General features: G+C 42.5%; 1 protein-coding gene across 2 annotated transcripts in view; it reads left to right on the top strand.

Annotated features, from left to right (window-relative positions):
- Positions 1-2,015: 2,015 nt before the first annotated feature.
- ULK2 (unc-51 like autophagy activating kinase 2) overlaps positions 2,016-18,264 on the top strand; it is a 70,236-nt gene continuing 53,987 nt past the window's right edge. The window contains exons 1-5 of one of the 2 annotated variants that reach the window (XM_060080978.1): positions 2,016-2,686; positions 3,568-3,660; positions 4,820-4,861; positions 13,609-13,641; positions 13,940-13,976. In XM_060080978.1, coding sequence (XP_059936961.1) covers positions 2,597-2,686; positions 3,568-3,660; positions 4,820-4,861; positions 13,609-13,641; positions 13,940-13,976 — 295 coding nt within the window. In that variant the 5' untranslated portion in view covers positions 2,016-2,596. The remainder of the gene's footprint in view (positions 2,687-3,567; positions 3,661-4,819; positions 4,862-13,608; positions 13,642-13,939; positions 13,977-18,264) is intronic. The other variant, XM_060080979.1, reaches the window with a different exon arrangement.

Below are 18,264 nucleotides of genomic sequence, written 5' to 3'. Positions count from 1 at the left end.
GGATGGGATTCAGGTCTGAATTAAGGGCTTCTAGTGGCTTCTTTAAAACATCTCCATAAGGTCCTACTGTGGGGATGTAATTTTAATGATATTAAATATAAACAGCTCAAAATTGTATATTGATTATTAGCTTCAATTAACTTCAATTCCTAGTGGATGCAACCTTGTGAACAGGGCTGAGTTAGGAATGATGTCTCATGCACCGGCTCAGCTGACAGAGGATACACCTGTCCTCACCTGGATGGTGAGGTGACCAGCAGGAAGGTCGAGGCACTGCTCCCGGAGGGTGCTGAGGCCCCACGAGGCACCTCAGTGACAGATCCTGAAACCAGCAGCTTCGGCACCTCAGGACAGCCTGGACAGCTCACCCTCTGCTCCCTGGGATGTTGGCTGTTGTCAGGTACTGCATGGGAAAAGCCTGCCAGCCTTGGTCCAGGTGTGTTAGCCCTCCCCATTGCTTCCCTGCTGTCCAAAAATTTTATACCCATTGATTCTTCACAGAAAGTTTATAGGAAGTGAATTCTCCAGGCGACAGTTAGATAAACAACTCTTACACAGGTGTAACGGTCCATCCCTAGAACTGCAGAGCTTGCATTCTGTTCACCTAAGCACCACCTGGGGACTGGACAGAGGAGGGAAGGGGGAGACCCCAGCACTGGGCCGGGGGAGGGGAAGGGTTGCCTATGGCCAGCTTTGATCTCACTTTACTTACCCAACACACACTGAAATAGCGCTTTGTAGAACCAGGTAATCTTCCAAGCTCTTTCCACATTTCAGTCCTTCAATCCTCTCAACAACCCAATGAAGGTATATGTTGATGTTATATCTTCATTTTACAGATGAGGAAACCTAGGCAGGGGAGGTGAAGTGGCTGGTCCAGGGTCCTACAGCCCATAAGATATTTATCCCAGAGAACTACTTTTCAGTGAATTTTGGCACATTGAATCCTATATCCTATTTAAATACTCATGTTTAAAGAGAAAGGAAGATAATCTTTCAAAGAGGTAAGGAATCATCTCTACATGAATTTTTGTGTGTATGTGCAAACTTGCTTCATTTGCTCTTAATTTTTGAAGGCTGCAGACTTTCACAGGGTCTAACACGCACCTGGGCCAGATTTTGAAGTAGGGAGGGAATTAGGTAGGTGTGCACAGTGGGAGCATAAACCCAAGACCCCATATTTTAAGGGTTTCAGGAAGGGGCCAGTTCCTCTCCGGAGATTTCCTCCACTGACTGACTCAGGTTTGGAGGTTCTCAGGGTCCCTCTCTGGCCTTCAGAGGTCATTGTGCAGGGATGGGCCTGGGGTGGGAAATGTAGCTCTGGAGGTGAGGGATAACCTGAGAGCAAATACGTTAAACAAGTGAACATACAGTGCATGATAGGACCTGAGATTTCTGACATTCTCAAGCACGTGGTTTATAAAATGATTTCATAAGACACCTCTGAGGGAAAGGTGACAAATAAGTTCCTTGTCGCTTGAACGTTAATAATCGGGTGGAAAAGAAAACTCCCTTATGTGATGTAAGGTAAGTCTTAGGTCACACCGGCAGGACACCGGAGGCGAGAATCAAGCGTTCTCACTAGAGCCTTGAAAGAATGCAAAACTGAGTCTGCGAGCATTGGCAATTCTCGGGGAGGACGATCCTGAGCTGTCATCAGCTTCTCACAGAAGCCAAGAGACCCCAAGAAGTGCAGGATCCCTGCCCTACACGACGTCGTGAGGGACCCTGAGCAGTAAACGCAGTAGGGCTGGGAATTGGCAGCGTGACCCCTGGCTTTGGAGGGCGCGGGAAAGGCCGGGCTCTGGGAGATGCTCCTTTGCCCTCACCGCAGGCCTGGGGTCCACTCTGCACAGGGATGTCCCTGTCCCTCCCGCAGCCGGTGTTGGCGACCCGTTTCCCCGAAGCCCGCCTCCTAGCGGGTCCAGCCCGCGGCGCGCAGGCTCGCGCGCTCCCTCCCGCCTCCATCAGCAGCTGGGCACTCATTTTCCCGGCGGAGGGAGCGCGCCTGCCGCGCCGAGCGCTGCGTCAAAGAAGATGCGCTGACGTCGCGGAGGGCCGGCAGTCGGTGCGGAGCGGCCGACGCGCGCGTGTGGACCCGCTGCGGGGCAGGGCGGTAGGGTATTGGGCTGGGCTGGAGAAGGGCGGCGGCCGTCGCTGAGCAGTGCCCGCGGGGAGACCGAGGCGCCGACGGACGGGGATGAGGGGCGCCGGAGCCCGCACCTCTCCCGGGCGGGCGCGCGGCCCCGGGGGCGCCCAGTGACGGAGGCGGCGGCGCCCCTGCCCGGCAGCGCCGAGCCCGCTTCGCCAGGGAGCCCGCTTCGCCAGGGGGCCCGCTTCGCCAGGGGGCCCGCTTTGCCAGGGAGCCCGCGGCCGGCGGCGGCCGGCATGAGGAGCGGCCGGGGCCGGGCCAGGCCTCGCTGACCCCGGCCCTGCGCGGCGCCTCCCCGTTTCCGCTCGGCCTCTCGGCATGAGCGCCGGCTCGGGCCCGGGGCCTCGGCTGCCCCAGCTCGGCGGCCGGCGGGCACGCTCGGGGCCGGCGGGCCCGCGGTGCTGATAGCCGCCCGCCCGCCCGCGCCGACCCCGGGGCGCGGCCATGGAGGTGGTGGGCGACTTCGAATACAGCAAGCGGGACCTCGTGGGACACGGGGCCTTCGCCGTGGTCTTCCGGGGGCGGCACCGCCAGGTGAGCCCCGCCGGCCGGGCCGGGCGGGCGGCGGCGCCTGAGGCGTGGCCTCGGCGGGTGCGAGGGGGCGGCGGCGGGGCCGGGCCGGCAGCGCACGGACCCTCCCCGGTGGCCGATAATTGCAGACCCAGCGGAAAACCGGCCGGCGGTCTGCGAGCCCGGGGCTTCCCCGACTCGGTGTCGCCTTTCCCCGCGCGGGGCCGCGACGGCCCCACCGGCCTCAGTCCCAGGGGCTGGGCGGGGCGCGGGGAGACCTAAATCGACCCGAAAGCGGGCTTAGCTTTTTTTTTTTTTTTTTTTTTTAAGCTTTTGCTGTTTCGCAAACAGGCTCCCAGCAGGTTTTAGGATCTAAAGAATTTGGAAAGGCACCTCGGGAGTGGAAATAATCCTAGAAGGCTTGGGGCAAGGGGCAGGTCCAAAGGGATGGCCTGGTTGCTTAGCCGATAAAGTAATAAATACTACTGACTTTATCATGAGAGTAACTTAAAACTCAAGGGAAAAAAAATAGCGAAAACACGTTTAATCCTACCTAGCTGTCAAATCCTGTTTTCAGTTAACTACCACCTCCCAGGTTATCCTCCATAACTTTTAAATAGTTGTAACTAAACTGGGTCCTTTTTTCACTTAATGCTTGTTACTACATGGTCTTCATATTTATTTATTTTTACTGGCTATCTTGTAGGACATTAGCTTGCTACACCTTTAATTTATAAAATCATTTTCCTGTTAGAGATTCGGGTTCTTTTCTGTTTTTCTTCTCAGTGCTGTTACATGAGTTTGCTAAAAACATCTTTATGTTTAGTTTTTTTTTTTTTTTTTTTTTGCTGTTGCATTGTTTCTGTGGAATAATTTGCAGGAGTAACAGTGTTTTTTCTTTCCAGAAAACTGATTGGGAGGTAGCTATTAAAAGTATTAATAAAAAGAACTTGTCAAAATCACAAATACTGCTTGGGAAGGAAATTAAAATCTTAAAGGTATGTTTCTTTATGTGATATTTCGTACTAGGTTAAAACTTAAATGGACACGTGATGACATCCTTTGCAATTTTGGTAGTTGGCCCCAAGTTTGAGAATATTCACCTGTTGCTCTCATTTTTTGAAACATTGAGTACTGGGAAGCTATTTTTAAGAATAGATGTTTGTGGCTCTTGGCCAGTGCTTAGAGGGATTAGATGAAAACTGCTTTTAGCTTCTCATCATTTCTTTCCCTTAGTTATTGCCTTATTGTTTGAGAAGAGGCAGGTCCCTCTTACACATTATTTATCTCTTCTGCAGATTCCTTTCATGTTATAGTTAATTTTTTTTTTTTTTGGAGAAATGAGGGCAGTTGGAATCTTTCTTCCTTATAAATTGAACAAAGTTACTTTCCTTGGAAGTTGTCTTTTTATTTTTATTTATCTATCTATCTATTTATTTATTTATTTAAAGTGGTCTTTTTAGATCACTCACAAGCACTGTTATCCAAGTGGGATGCTTTGAGGGAAAAAAAGAGTCCGTGGTCAAATAAGTGTGGAAAATCCTGTTTACTAAATACTTCTTGGAGAGTGACAAAGCACTTGACTCATTAAAGAAAGTCGAAAAAAATTATGCAATGAAGAGACCAATTTAGGTGTGTTTAACCCAGTGTTTCCCAAAGTAATATAAACATGGAACCTTCATCTAACATTCATCAGAACTACTATTCTCTGGACAGCTCTTTGGTAAGAATTATAGCTTGCTAAATTACACTTCGTTTTCTTTTAGGCAAATCGTGCTTTTTAAAAGCAGTTTGGAATTTTATGCCTTTTTTGTTAGAAATTGTATATTAAATCTGAAAGACTAGCAGAAAGTATGTGGTCATACTAACTCTTACCTTTATTTTGTAAATGAGAGTACTACTCACCTTGTTAAGAGTCTAAAAAATTAGGACAGTAAAAAAATATTTAGGCCCCAAGTAAAGTTTGATCAGGCACATTTGTTTTTATTCTTCAGTAGACTGAATTGTTCTAATCTAGTAACAGAAGTATGGTATACTACAAGTAGTATAAATGGATGTATATGTGTGTGTATACTTAAATTAATGTTATTTGTGTATTGAAATATTATAATTACTAGAATAAATAGAAATATTTTGAATTCTCGATTTTCTTAACAGGAACTTCAGCATGAAAACATTGTAGCACTCTATGATGTTCAGGTACCTTATTCTGGATTTTTAAAGAAATATTTGTATGTTAATAAAGAACTTAACTTTTTTTTCTATTTCATACAAATGTAAGTGAAATCTTAACAGAAATAGAAAATTGCCTTATTCTTGTTGAAAAGATATATAGCTTGAGCTGTGTGTTTATTAAGAATTTGTTTACAATAGTATAGGGCAGAAGGATAAAATAAATAACGGGCTGCATGAGTAAACTTACTGACAGATGATAATATACTATAGGAGTAGTGTTGTCTTAGGTCAAGTCCAGATCTAGCATCTCTGTGATAAATGTAGAAAGGACTATTTTGAGCTATTAAAAAAATCAGGTAGAGCTTTTTGCTTATTGCAAAAGCAACATTTGCTAATGGTGGAGATATTAGACAGTACGTGGAATAAAAACAAAGAAACTATGCATGTTCATCTAGATTTGTCTGGGATTATCGCCATGGCATACAGTAGAGTTGCATTGTATGTGGAGGTGGGAAGGCTGGGTTCTGAAGTTACTTTATTTTTTTTTTCCTTTTAATAAGTTTATTGATTTTATTTATTTTTATTTGTGGCTGTGTTGTGTCTCCGTTGCTGTGCTCGTGTTTTCTCTAGTTGCGGCGAGCAGGGGCTACTCTCCATCGTGGTGCGCGGGCTTCTCATTGCAGTGGCTTCTCTTGTTGTGGAGCACGGGCTCTAGGTGCACGGGCTTCAGTAGTTGTGGCTCACAGGCTCAGTAGTTGTAGCTCGCGGGCTCAGTTGCTCCGCGGCATGTGGGATCTTCCCGGACCAGGGCTCAAACCCGTGTCCCCCTGCACTGGCAGGCGGATTCCTAACCACTGCGCCACCAGGGAAGTCCTCAGAAGTTACCTTCTAAGGCAGCATTTCTATATAGTCAAAATTACCCTTGGAAATCCTTTTTTTTTTTTTTTTTTTTTAACGTTTTGCTTATTTTAAGTGAGTTTTTTTTTTTTTTAATTCTTATTTATTTATTTATTTATTTATTTATGGCTGCGTTGGGTCTTCGTTGCTGCACATGGGCTTTCTCTAGTTGCGGCGAGCGGGGCTACTCTTTGTTGCAGTACGCAGGCTTCTCATTGCGGTGGCTGCTCTTGTTGCGGAGCACGGGCTCTAGGCGCGCAGGCGTCAGAGGTTATGGCACACGGGCTCAGTAGTTGTGGCTCGCGGGTTCTAGAGCGCAGGCTCAGTAGTTGGGGCACACGGGCTTAGTTGCTCCGCGGCGTGTGGGATCTTCCCAGACCAGGGCTGGAACCCGTGTCCCCTGCATTGGCAGGCGGATTCTTAACCACTGTGCCACCAGGGAAGCCCTGGAAATCCTTTTAAAAAGGCCAACTTTGGAGAAAATTCCTGTTTTTTGGGTGGAGCACCGGAGCACGTAGTTGCCTTATATTTAGGGACCATATTGTGTTTTATAAATCCCTGAATACTGGAATCACACTTGGCCAGTGGTATGCACCCACTGAGAGCCCCAGGGGTCTGATACTGTTGAGGGGCTACGGTGGCCAGGCGTTTGTAAGTGCAAGGAACAAAGGAGCAAAGCTGTGAGTAGAAGGAAGTCCTTGCTCTTAGTGTGCTTAATTTTAGTGGACTGCTCTCTGTATGTCCTTTTAAAAATATATATAGTCGTTTTTCATGTCATATCATACCACAGAGTATTTATTTAACTAAACCCATATTATAAGATGTTAAGGTTTTTCCCATTGTAAAAAAAAATGCTACGAGGAGAATACATACCTTCTGAAGATACCCAATTATTTCTTGTAAGTTGAATTTCTAGAATTGGAATTACTAGGACAAATAGCATGAACAGTTTTAAAGTTTTTGATGGCAGTGTGTGATTGTTCTCCAAAAATATTGCAGTTTAAACTCCACGCACAGAATATGTGCGTGCTGTGGGTATATTTTATTACCTATTTAAATAGGTGTAATTTATTCCTTCATTTGAGAAATTTCAAAGCAGCCTAGAAAGAAAGGGGAAAAAAGTTTAAAGTAAAACTGATCTGATGTCACAGTCCCTATTGAAATGTCAGTTCTCCTCAGAGCTGTTTGTGTAGTTGTCTTGGTCTCTGTAGCTAGAGGGCACCAAGTGGTACAAGTCAGCGCCTCGTACAAAAACTTAAATAATATTAACTCTTAATTTCCCATCTTTTGAGAAGTGCAGAAAACCCTGTCAATTTCAGAGTAGGTCTTGCTTTCAGGGTAGAGAGTGTAGTTGGATTTTTTCTATCAGAATGAGAAATATTTAAAGTACTGGTTTTGGCTGCAGAATGAGATGGCATCAGGGAGAACATATACTCAGAAACCAGAACTATGGAACAGTTGGGAATGTCAAGGTGACTGCATGAGAATGTTTACTGTTTTGTGCATTGTGTACTCCTGGAACTAATTTGTAAAAGCAAACTTAAGAACTGTTAGTCAAATGAATCTAGTCTTGAGCATTTGGCTGTCAAGTAAACAGAGTTTGGATTTGCTTCCTGGATTCCGACTGTTCATCAAGGGGTACAGGGTGTTTGCACCATTCTCACTGGCCATCTTGTGGCAGTCCACCTCAAGTTTGTGTGCACTTTGATGAATTGAGAACTTTTGACATTGTTTGTCAGTTTGGATGACACTTAAAAAGAAACACATTTTCCCTAATTACAAAAGTAATATATGCCCACAGTTAAAATATTCCAACATTGTCAACACAAATAAATTGGAAAAGACATGGCACTTCCCAGAGATAACCACTGTTTGTTATATTTATTTTAGAGTTTTCTAAATAGATATGTGAATCTATAATCAAGTGGGAGGAGACCGGGCTCTAGTGGGGTTGGGGAGAACAGGTCTTCTTCCCATGCAGATGCGGCCTCTGGGAGAAGCGGACAGGAGGGACCTGGAAGAAGGGATGTGGTGGGAGTGCAGGCGGGAGGGAGGAGTAGTGCTGAGTGATGCAGGAGAGGGTGGAGGGGCCACGTGGGGTGGACCTCTAGTCTGAGGACAGTGCAGAGCCATTTGGAGGGTGATATCATGTCTGTTTTTCAGAAGATACATATCTTTGAGCATTCTGGGCATGAGATAAATATTGTCAGTTGGGAATACTTCCCTGCATGAATGTCAGTGATCTGGATAAACATCCACCTCTTGGTAATTTTTAGTATAGTGAGAAAAAGATGCATTTCATAGATGGTGCTGGCAAACTGAGACATCTGAGACAAAATAAAGATGGATGTCTATTTTTATCATTTTCCAAAATAACTTTTAGACAAATTAAAGGCTTAAATATGTAATCTAAGAGCTAGAAAGGTATTTTAAATCAAGATAAACTCAGAAGCCATACAAGTGGTAGGGACATACAAAATTTTTTAAAAATTATTTCGTAGCAAATAATATTGTGAACAAATTGACAGCCATAAAAAGGAACAAACTTGATACTTGCCATAACATATGAATCTCAAACATTATGTTGAGAAAAAGAAGCCAGCTATATACAGCTACTGTGTGATTCTGTTTTTGTGAGTTTCAAGAGGAGACGGCACTCAGCTAGGGTGATAGAAATCGGGGAAAGCAGATCAGAGGTTGCTACTTGGTATCAGGGATGGACAGAAAAGGGGTATGTGGGAACTTTCTGGGCTGATGGAAATGTTCTGTATTTTGACTGGAAGGGTAGTCACATGGGTGTATACATGTGTCACAAGTCTTTGACTGTACACTTAAATCTTTACCACAATAAAATGCAAAAACATGCAGTTGACAAATGGCAGTTTGAGAAAATATGTACAACCCGAAAGGTGATGGGGCTGACACCTAAAATGCATAAACCTTCTCACAAATTAAGGAAAAGACAACCCAAAGAGGAAGTGAGCAAAGGATACAAATTGTTGGTTCTCATAAGAAGAATAAAAATGGCTAAGAAATGGATGATATTCATGAACAAGTAGGGAAATGTAAATTAAGGTAACAGATGTCACTTCTCAGCCTTCCGGTGGGCAAAATTAAAAAGTGCAGTAATTCTTACTGGTGGACTGGGGGGAGGTGTAAGCTGTTCTCCTGTATCACTGGCACAAATGTGAACCGCTAGAATGTTTTGGGGATGCTGTCTGGCGACACCTTGCCCCCATGCCCTGAAGAATAGTACCAACACTGTGGTCAGAGCCCTACCCCCGTAGTGCAGGTAGGGCGTGTCCCTCCTCTGTGCGGACCCCCTTCCTGTGAGTGAAAGCCCAACCCCGTTGCCCCTGGCTCTGTGCTTCCCTGCTTGTGTTCCGTCCGCTCGGGCTTCCTTGTGGTTCCTGGAGCGCCGTGTCCCCTACAGGGAGACTGTGTGCACAGGACGGTCTCCGTGTCTGTAGCCTGCACAGGCATGCCCCAGCCTCCTTTAGGTCCTTCTTCAAGCGCTGTGCTTTCAGGGATGCTTTCTTTAGCCACCTAAATAAAACTGCAGTCCCTCCCCAGCACGGTCTCCCCTCCTCCCAAGCACCTATCACCTCTAATGTGCTCTGCATACGTATTTCTTCCGTTTGTGGTCTTGCTCCTGACCCTCCCTTCTTAGAATTGAAGACTGGGGAGAACAGGGCATTTAACTCTGTTGGCTTTCTGCTGTATCCTCAGGACCTGGAATAGTGTCTTGTATATAATAGGTAGTTAAGAAATCTTTCAATGAGGAGAAATATCTGTCATCGTTAGAAATACACACCCTTTTATGAAGCAACCCAGATTCCTGGGCATCTATCCCAGAGCCATAAAAGCTTGAGAATTAGGATGTATGTCCAAGAACCAATATAGCTTTGCTTATAATGGCCCAAACTAGAAACAAGTGATGTTCCTTAGCAAGGGAATAGCTTAAAAAATGGTGATATAGTCACACTATGACATATAGCACACTTATGAAAAAGAGTTGTCTGTATGTAGCTGACCTGGAGGGATGTCTTTGGTGTATTATTGAGTGCGGAAAGCAAGGTTCAGACATCTGTATCTGATATCCCATTTTTTTCAAAGTAAAGTATGTGTATGTTTAACTTATGACCGTATGAGTAGGAGAAAGATATGGAAGGATACATACCAGATGTAAACATTGGCTACTTGGAGAGGTGAAGATAATTAAGCAAAAAGGTAGAAATGAATTATATTAAAATTTTTAAAACCTAGCATGTACATGCTTCCTTTGGGTGTGAATATGTGTACAAGTATTATAGATGCATGAAAGCAAGATCACTAAGATATTAATAGCGCTTCTTTCAGATGGTGAGATTAAGGTGATTTTTTAACTTTCTTCCTTCAGATTTTATGTATCTTAAGTTTTTGCAATAAGCACATACTTTTTTTTATAATCAACAAAAAAAGCAATTTTCTTCTTTTGGGGAAAGGGGAAAACCTACTTTTGCTTTCTTTCTTTCTGTAATCCTTGGGCAATCTTCTGATTATGAATTAGCATTCCAGGTATTTTCATGCCAGTTAGGGAGTATATATATAGAGAGAGTATTAGACCTAATCATTATGGTTAGAGAAAGACATATTCTCCATTATAAATTAATAGGCATACGAGTTTCTTAAAGCGTGTAAAACACTGGCTACTCTGTGGAGAGTGGGCACGGGTGGATATGGGGCCACCATGCTGCAGGTGTTTGGGTGGGTGAAGGCACCGTGGAAACGGGGAGGCCTGGACAGATTGATGGAATGTCTAGGAGGCCAGGTTGATAGGACTTGGGTACTGTAGGAGGTGAAGAAGAGGGAATCAGAGTTGGCAGCTCTTTGTCGTTAGTGTTGAAGTGGTTTTCCCAGCCCTCTGGTCTGCTCCCTGCCCCTTCCTTGGGCTCCACTAATTTGCTAGAGTGGCTCACGAAACTCAGAGAAAACTTACCAGATTACTGGTTTGTTATAAAAGGATGTAACACAGGAACAGCCAGATGGAAGAGATGCTTAGGGCAAGGTATCCACCCTGAGTGGGCCACTCTCACCAGATTTCATCATGTTCACCATCCTGGAAGCTCTTGGAAGCCTGTCTTTTTGGGATTTTACGGAGGCTTCATTATTGAAGAGGAATTTCTGGATCATAAGCTATGCATAGGCCTAGCTTATACTGCCAGCGTATTGGCTTACACTCCCACCACATTTTGTCAGTTTGTCACACCACATCCTTGCCAGCACTCAGCAGTGTTAGCCATTCAGGTGATGAGGTGTCTTATTATGATTGTGATTATTAGCATTTTCCTGATGATTCCTGATTTGAGTACCTTTTGTAAGTTTATTAGTCATTTAAATATCTTTTTGAAATTCCTATAGAAGCTTGTTTTTCTATTGGGTTGTCTTTTTGTTATTAATTTGTTAGAGTTCTTTATATATTGTGGATATGAGTCGTTTGACAGATATGGGTGTTGTGAATGACTTATCCACTCTGACTTGCCTTTTTGCTATCTTAATCGTTTGTTTTGGTGAGTAGAAATTCTTAATTTTAATGTAGTCCAGTGTATTGTTTCTTCCTTTTGTATTTAGTGCTTTTCTTTTTCTTTTTTTATTTAGTGCTTTTGTGTCATATTTAAGAAAACTTTGCCTACCCTAGGGTCATGAGGATGTTCTTTGTTTTTCCCTCAGAGTCTTTATTGTTTTATCTGACACATTAAGCTCTATAATCTACCTGGAAATGATTTTGTATGTGGCGTGAGGTAGGGGTCACAATTCATTTATTTTTACAAAGGGGAGCCAGTTGATCTGTTGCTGAACTGACATCCTTCCCTTCTGTACTGTCACCTCTGCATTGCGAGCTCACATGTGGGGGCCTGTTTCTAGACTCGTTTCTGTCCCCTTAGCCTTTACCTCACTGTCTTTTTCAGTATAGTTTTTTTTTTTTTTTTTTTTTTTCAGTACGCGGGCCTCTCACCACTGCGGCCTCTCCCGTTGCGGAGCACAGGCTCCGGACGCGCAGGCCCAGCGGCCATGGCTCACGGGCCCAGCCGCTCTGCGGCACGTGGGATCCTCCCGGACCGGGGCACGAACCTGTGTCCCCTGCATCGGCAGGCGGACCCTCCCACCAGGGAAGCCCTTCAGTATAGGTTTATGATATCTAGTATCATACTTGATATCTAGTAGTATAAATCCTCCAACTTTTATTTTTCTTTTTCTGCATGATATTTAGTTATTCTTGTCCTTTTGCATTTCCACATACATTTTGGAATCAACTTATCAGTTTCCACACATGCACAAAACCTTCGATTTTGATTGGGACTGTACTGAAACTTAAGGAGAATTTCTTTGTGGAAAGGTTTTAAATTATAATTCAGTTTCTTTAACAGATACATACCTTTTCAAATTTTCTACTTCTTGTCAGTTTTAGTAAGTTGCATTTTCCCTCAAATTGTTTTTCAGTGTATTCATTTCATGCAAATTTTGGCGTACTGGCATTGAGTTGTTCATAATGATATCCTTTTTTTCCCTTTCTTTTTAGAGAATAGGGTTTTTTTTTTATCAAGTTAATAAGGACTTTGAGTAGGGAAATGATAAAATGAAATTCATTATGTTTAGTTTTGTTGGTGGGAGTTCTGGGGAGTAGTTGAGGATGTGGATGTCTTAATATTAGAAGGGAGGATAAATACATATTCAGCTTTGGAAAACCCGTGGTGTGGTCTGGCTCACAGGTGTGTTGGCCTCACTTCTCAGCCCTTCTGACCCTACAAGCATTTCTTAGTTCTTCCCTGGGCTCCAGTACCGTTTCAGCTTTGATTTGTCTATAGATGGCTTGCTTGGTTCCTTTGCTGACTCTTCCTGCCTCTTGCAGCTCCTCCTGCTGCAGTTACGCTGGTGCTTCATGTAAAGGACGGGCCTTTACGCAAGGGGGGTGTTGGAGAGAATGATTGAATCTGTGGAGATTTTCATTGCTTCAAAGGTGGGCAAAAGAAGGTCTGCCCGAGAAGTCAAAGATGTTAAAGTATTTCTGTCTTATTTATTATTTATTGAATGAGTGAGTGAATGCTTGGGGAAACTAAGTGGTTATGTGTACCCCCCAAATTGTGAAAACCAAGACGGGAATGTGTCTTTGTCATATTGAAGGAACATAAGTTATTTGTGTCTCCTTAGCTTCCCTTTAGGAGTTCCTCGCTCTCTTTCCTCTGCAGTAGCTAGGGTATGGCGCTCTTACATGATTAAACAACACTGGTTTGAGATTAGATTTTTGTATTTTATACTTGAGAAGAAGAAAATTTTGTTGAAAGTTATGTTTAATGATTTCTCATGTGATAAAATGTCTTCCCTTTGCCAGCAATTCCCAAGTAATGTGATTGCCTTCAAATATACAGGAAAACCAGAAAAACAAAGAACTAAGCATCCTGGATCATGTATTCCAGAACTCAGATTGTGCATTTAGTGTTGCTAGGGAGGATTTATCAAGTCATTGCTCCAAATCGTAAACTTTTCAAAGTGGAAGTGCTTCCTTGAGGACCAGAGAATCCTTCCTTTTTTCCACAAGTGGTAAATTTACCATAACCATAACCAAAAGATGAATCTTTCTTCCAAAAGATGAATCTTTCTTTAGTTCTTTCCATGAATAGAATTGAACTTTTTGATGACTACATTAGTGTCATTGAAGCTGAGGTGCTATGTCATTGTTTTGGGGATTTTAAATTTCACTTACGAATGTATTTTGTGATTTCATTTTACTTGTTTAAAATGGACACATGTACTACTTTTATTAACTGTCATTATTTTTTAAATTTGTGCTTAATTTTTTCTCTAATCTAAACCATATTTAATATGTTTACTTTCAGGAATTACCCAACTCTGTCTTTCTGGTGATGGAGGTAGGTAGTATACAGGTTTCTGTTTAATTTATTTCACATTTCTTTTGATTAATATGTACTTTAAAATTGATGGTAGGTTATTTGAAAATTTGGATTAATAAAGTTGATTCAGTGATTTAGATTCTATTTTATAAGGAATATAAAATTTTAAAATGTTGATTCTATAATTCGTATAATTTTTGTGAGACTAGATTTATATTATATACAAATGTATTTTTAATTAAAGTTAACTGATAATGAATTGAATTAAGCTTGAAGCAGTGTCTTATTTTAATTACTTTTTCTTTTATATTATCAGTATTGCAATGGTGGAGACCTGGCAGATTATTTGCAAGGTAATTTTTTTACTTTGTCAGTGTTCAGTGTAGTAATGTAGTCTGTTTAGTCTTCATTTACTTCTGAAATATGCTACCCCTGTTTTCTGTACTTGTATAGAAACATTCAATAAATATTTGTGTATGTGTAATTGTGGTCACTTTGCTGACTGACTGTCGTTTGTTGTGGTTTTGCTCCTAAACTTTGCTTGTGTATAAGTACTTGTTTATGTGTGCCTCTCTCGGACAGTTTGAGAGGTAGGGCCTCTCCCCAAAAGAGAAAAACCAACAGAATTTCTCTTCAAAAGACGCTAGTGGTCTGCTGTCAGTGAACCTTCAGTCCATTTCATTTACTTCACAGAAACAAAACAAAACAAAGCAAACCATAATGGAAGAATGTATCCAAGAATATGTTTATTAATGTGAATGTTGCTCGTAAATTTTTTAAAATGTTATAAGGGATTAAGTGTAACCTTGAAATTATTTTGTGGCCCAGAGGTAAGATTTTAGTACTAGATGTTGCTAGTACCTAAAGTGTATTCATGTAGGACAGTAAGCGCTCAAATCAAATTGTGTCCCTCAAAAGTGCTTTTTAAAACGATGTTAGATGAGGCCACCACCTACTTTCTCTCCCCTTAAAGATACACGGGGAGTAGGCAAAAAGACAGAGAGGTTCGTCACTCAGCCTAGAAACAGGCCATGGCAGTTGATGGTAAAAACACTAAGATGTCAGTAAATACACCACAAAGGGTATGGATAGTTTACAGAAGAGAAATAACATATTTTAAACGTTCAAGTAAACGAGGAGTGCAATTAAAAATGAGATTTAAAAAATCTTTAAAATATAAAATATTGCTGAGATTTGGAAAGCCATGTAGAAATAATGTAAAGAACACAAGGATTACTCCTTATAAATACAGCTGAAGCTCCTGTAGGCCCTTCTGTGATCCTACTCTGGTCCCTCCCGCTTAGAGACAGCCATTATCCTGAACTCAGGAGTTTAGTCCATGTGTGTTTTTGTCTTTGTATTTCCCTGAGATTCTTTTTTAAGAAATTCTTGGTTTGATGAAAAGATTTTTCAAAATGTCATTTCCTAGTGGATACAGTGCAGAGACAGGCACTTTCTTCACTGCTGGGGGAGAGAAGTTGGAGCTAGAAGACACCTTGCCTTTACCTTCTGGTCCACCCCTGAATCTTGAACCCCTTGACAGCTTAGTGATCCTGATGAAAGCACCTTTCCCTGGGGTCAGGTTGAGGGGCACCTCAGCCATTTAGAGCCCTCACTGGAATATCAGTTTCCTTCTTTCACAGAAGTCCTGTTGGACTGACATAGGTGCTGATGCTGCTGTAGCAGATTTGTTAGCTTCGACAGCACTTTTGTCTGTGATGTTGAACTCTGCATTGGATATTCCAGAGCAATAGTGTTAGAACAGGAGACCCAAGAGTTAAGAGCTTACCAGAATGCTGCATGCAGTCAGGCAGGCAGGCTGGTTTCAGTAGTTCTGTTGTTCATATAACTTGATCACTATGCGATTTTGGTCATTATTTAACCTCTCCCTGGTCTCTATCTGCCAATTGAAGAGACATGTAAACTAAATTTAGTCCTTAAGGAATTGTCTAGAGCTGCACTCTTCAGTGTGGTACCATGGACCACATGGGACTGTTGAGCTCTTGAAATGCGGCTAGTCTGAATTGAGATGTGCTGTGATATAAAACACACGTTGGATTTTGAACACTTCATAGGAAAAAAGAATGATTATATCTTAAGTTTTTTATATTATAGGTTGAATTGATAATATTTTGGAAGTATTAGATTAAGTATATGTTATTCCACCAGTTTCTTTTCATGTTTGAAAATGTGGCTACTAGAAAATTTGAACGTACGTATGTGACTCACATTATATTTCTGTTGGAGAGCACTGGTCTGGAAGATCTGGCGGTCAGAGGTCTGGATGGTCTAATGCCACTAAATCACAAGACAGCTATTTAGTCCTTTTATTTGCTTTGATAAATAAAGTCCCTTTTCTATCAAATTGATAGAAAACAAATTCTATCAATTGTAAGTTTTAAATAAGACAAATTGTAGAGTAGTTGGTAAGTTGTACTTTAAATTAATTCTAGCAGATATCTTCAGTGTGGCAGCCACAGCCGAGCCTGCCCTGCTAGGGCAAACTGCTCAAGAGTTCATTCATCTGAGAGTTTTCATGATAGCTGTGCCTTTAAAATGTTAAGCTTTTAACGTGAGAATTTCAATTTATGGGATTGTGTTGAGAGTAGGCATCCTGTGTTCATAGAAATATGTGAATTTTTACTGTAGTTTGTGCCCAGAAGCAGCCTAAACTAGGTCATAAATTTTTCCCCACAGGAACAGTGTTGGAATTTGGACTCTGAATCAGATAAACTCTAAGTCTATTCAATAGTATGTCATGGGGCAGTGATACTAGTTCTAAGCAGCCTTAGTCATTTAAAGTAGCAAAATTTTTCTAAGCCCTAGAATGAAAATGTAAATGAATGAAATGGAAGAAACTGTACCATCCTTTTTTTTTTTTTTTTTTTTTTTTTGCGGTACGCGGGCCTCTCACTGTTGCGGCCTCTCCCGTTGCGGAGCACAGGCTCCAGACACGCAGGCTCAGCGGCCATGGCTCATGGGCCCAGCTGCTCCGCGGCATGTGGGATCTTCCCCGACCAGGGCACGAACCCGTGTCCCCTGCATTGGCAGACGGACTCTCAACCACTGCACCACCAGGGAAGCCCTGTACCATCCATTTTTAAAATTTTATTTATTTATTTATAATACATTTAATTAATTAATTAATTAATTTTTGGCTGTGTTGGGTCTTCGTTGCTGTGCGTGGGCTTTCTCTGGTTGCAGCGAGCGGGGGCTACTCTTTGTTGTGGTGCACGGGCTTCTCATTGCGGTGGCTTCTCTTTTTGGGAACACGGGCTCTAGGCACGTGGGCTTCAGTAGTTGTGGCTCACGGGCTCTACCGGGCAGGCTCAGTAGTTGTGGCTCACAGGCTTAGTTGTTCCATGGCATGTGAAATCTTCCCAGATCAGGGCTCGAACCCGTATCCCCTGCATTGGCAGACGGATTCTTAACCACTGCACCACCAGGGAAGCCCTACCGTCCATTTTAATAGTTTCAGTGTAATGTAAGTAAGACATTACAAAAATAAAGCTCTAGTTGTTGATTTGATGCTCCCACTAATGGGCAGTCATTTATGTGTTGCCACCTGCAGGAAAGTAGATCTCGAAGAATATACTCCAGAGGTAAACAGTGTTCATTCATCTCCAGGATGGAATTAGGGAAGATTTCACTTTTTATATGTTTTAGCGTATTTGGATTTTTATTTTTTAATAGCATCAGGAAAAGAACTCCAAAGAATGTAAAAAAGGGATTAGGTTAAGAACTGCCCTCACAGGAAAGAAGTATTAGCTAATTAAAAAAACAAAATACATTTATTTATTTATTTTTGGCTGTGTTGAGTCTTTTCTTTGCTACTGCACGCGGGCTTTCTCTAGTTGTGGCGAGCAGGGGCTACTCTTCGTTGCGGTGCACGGGCTTCTCATTGCTGTGGCTTCTCTTGTTGGGAGCATGGGCTCTAGGTGTGCGGGCTCAGCAGTTGTGGCTCACGGGCTCTAGAGCACAGGCACAGTAGTAGTGGCGCACGGGCTTAGTTGCTCCATGGCATGTGGGATCTTTCTGGACCAGGGCTGGAACCCTTGTGTCCTGCATTGGCAGGCGGATTCTTAACCACTGCACCACCAGGGAAGCCCAATTTGATAATTTTTAAACCATGGGGATTTAGTTTATTTGAAGATGTTAAGGACATAAACTGTTACTTAATGTGTCATTAAAATGATTTTTAAAGTAATATTTCACTTGTTCTGAGTGTTAATGTTATTTCTTTCTTAATCTTAAGTGCATATGGAAAGGTTATAAAGGACATATTCTAGAGTTGTATGGGCAGAAGTATGTTCACAAAGGCTTTAAAATGGGGCCATGGATATTAAATCCCTAATGTAGATTCAAGAAATGACTTCTAGACCCACTGTCATGAAGTATATATTTGTGTACTGCCCACATTTGAGTACTTATGTGCCAGGCCTTTTTCTAAAGTTTCTATTATTAAATATGCTGTCTTGCTTGATTGTTACAACAGCCCCGTGTGGTTAGTCTGTTTTCAGCTTTTTATAGATGAGGATGGGCACAGAGGGGTCATCTTCCAGGGTCACGCAGTAAGTGGAGGAGCTGGGATTTGAACAAAGGCAGCCTGACTCCAAACCAAGCTCTGTTCCGTTACATGCT

The sequence above is a fragment of the Mesoplodon densirostris genome, chromosome 18 (assembly GCF_025265405.1).
Source record: "Mesoplodon densirostris isolate mMesDen1 chromosome 18, mMesDen1 primary haplotype, whole genome shotgun sequence".
Classification (NCBI taxonomy): domain Eukaryota; kingdom Metazoa; phylum Chordata; class Mammalia; order Artiodactyla; family Ziphiidae; genus Mesoplodon; species Mesoplodon densirostris.
Note: the sequence above shows the minus strand (reverse complement) of the source record. Positions and strands in the feature narration are given on the sequence as shown.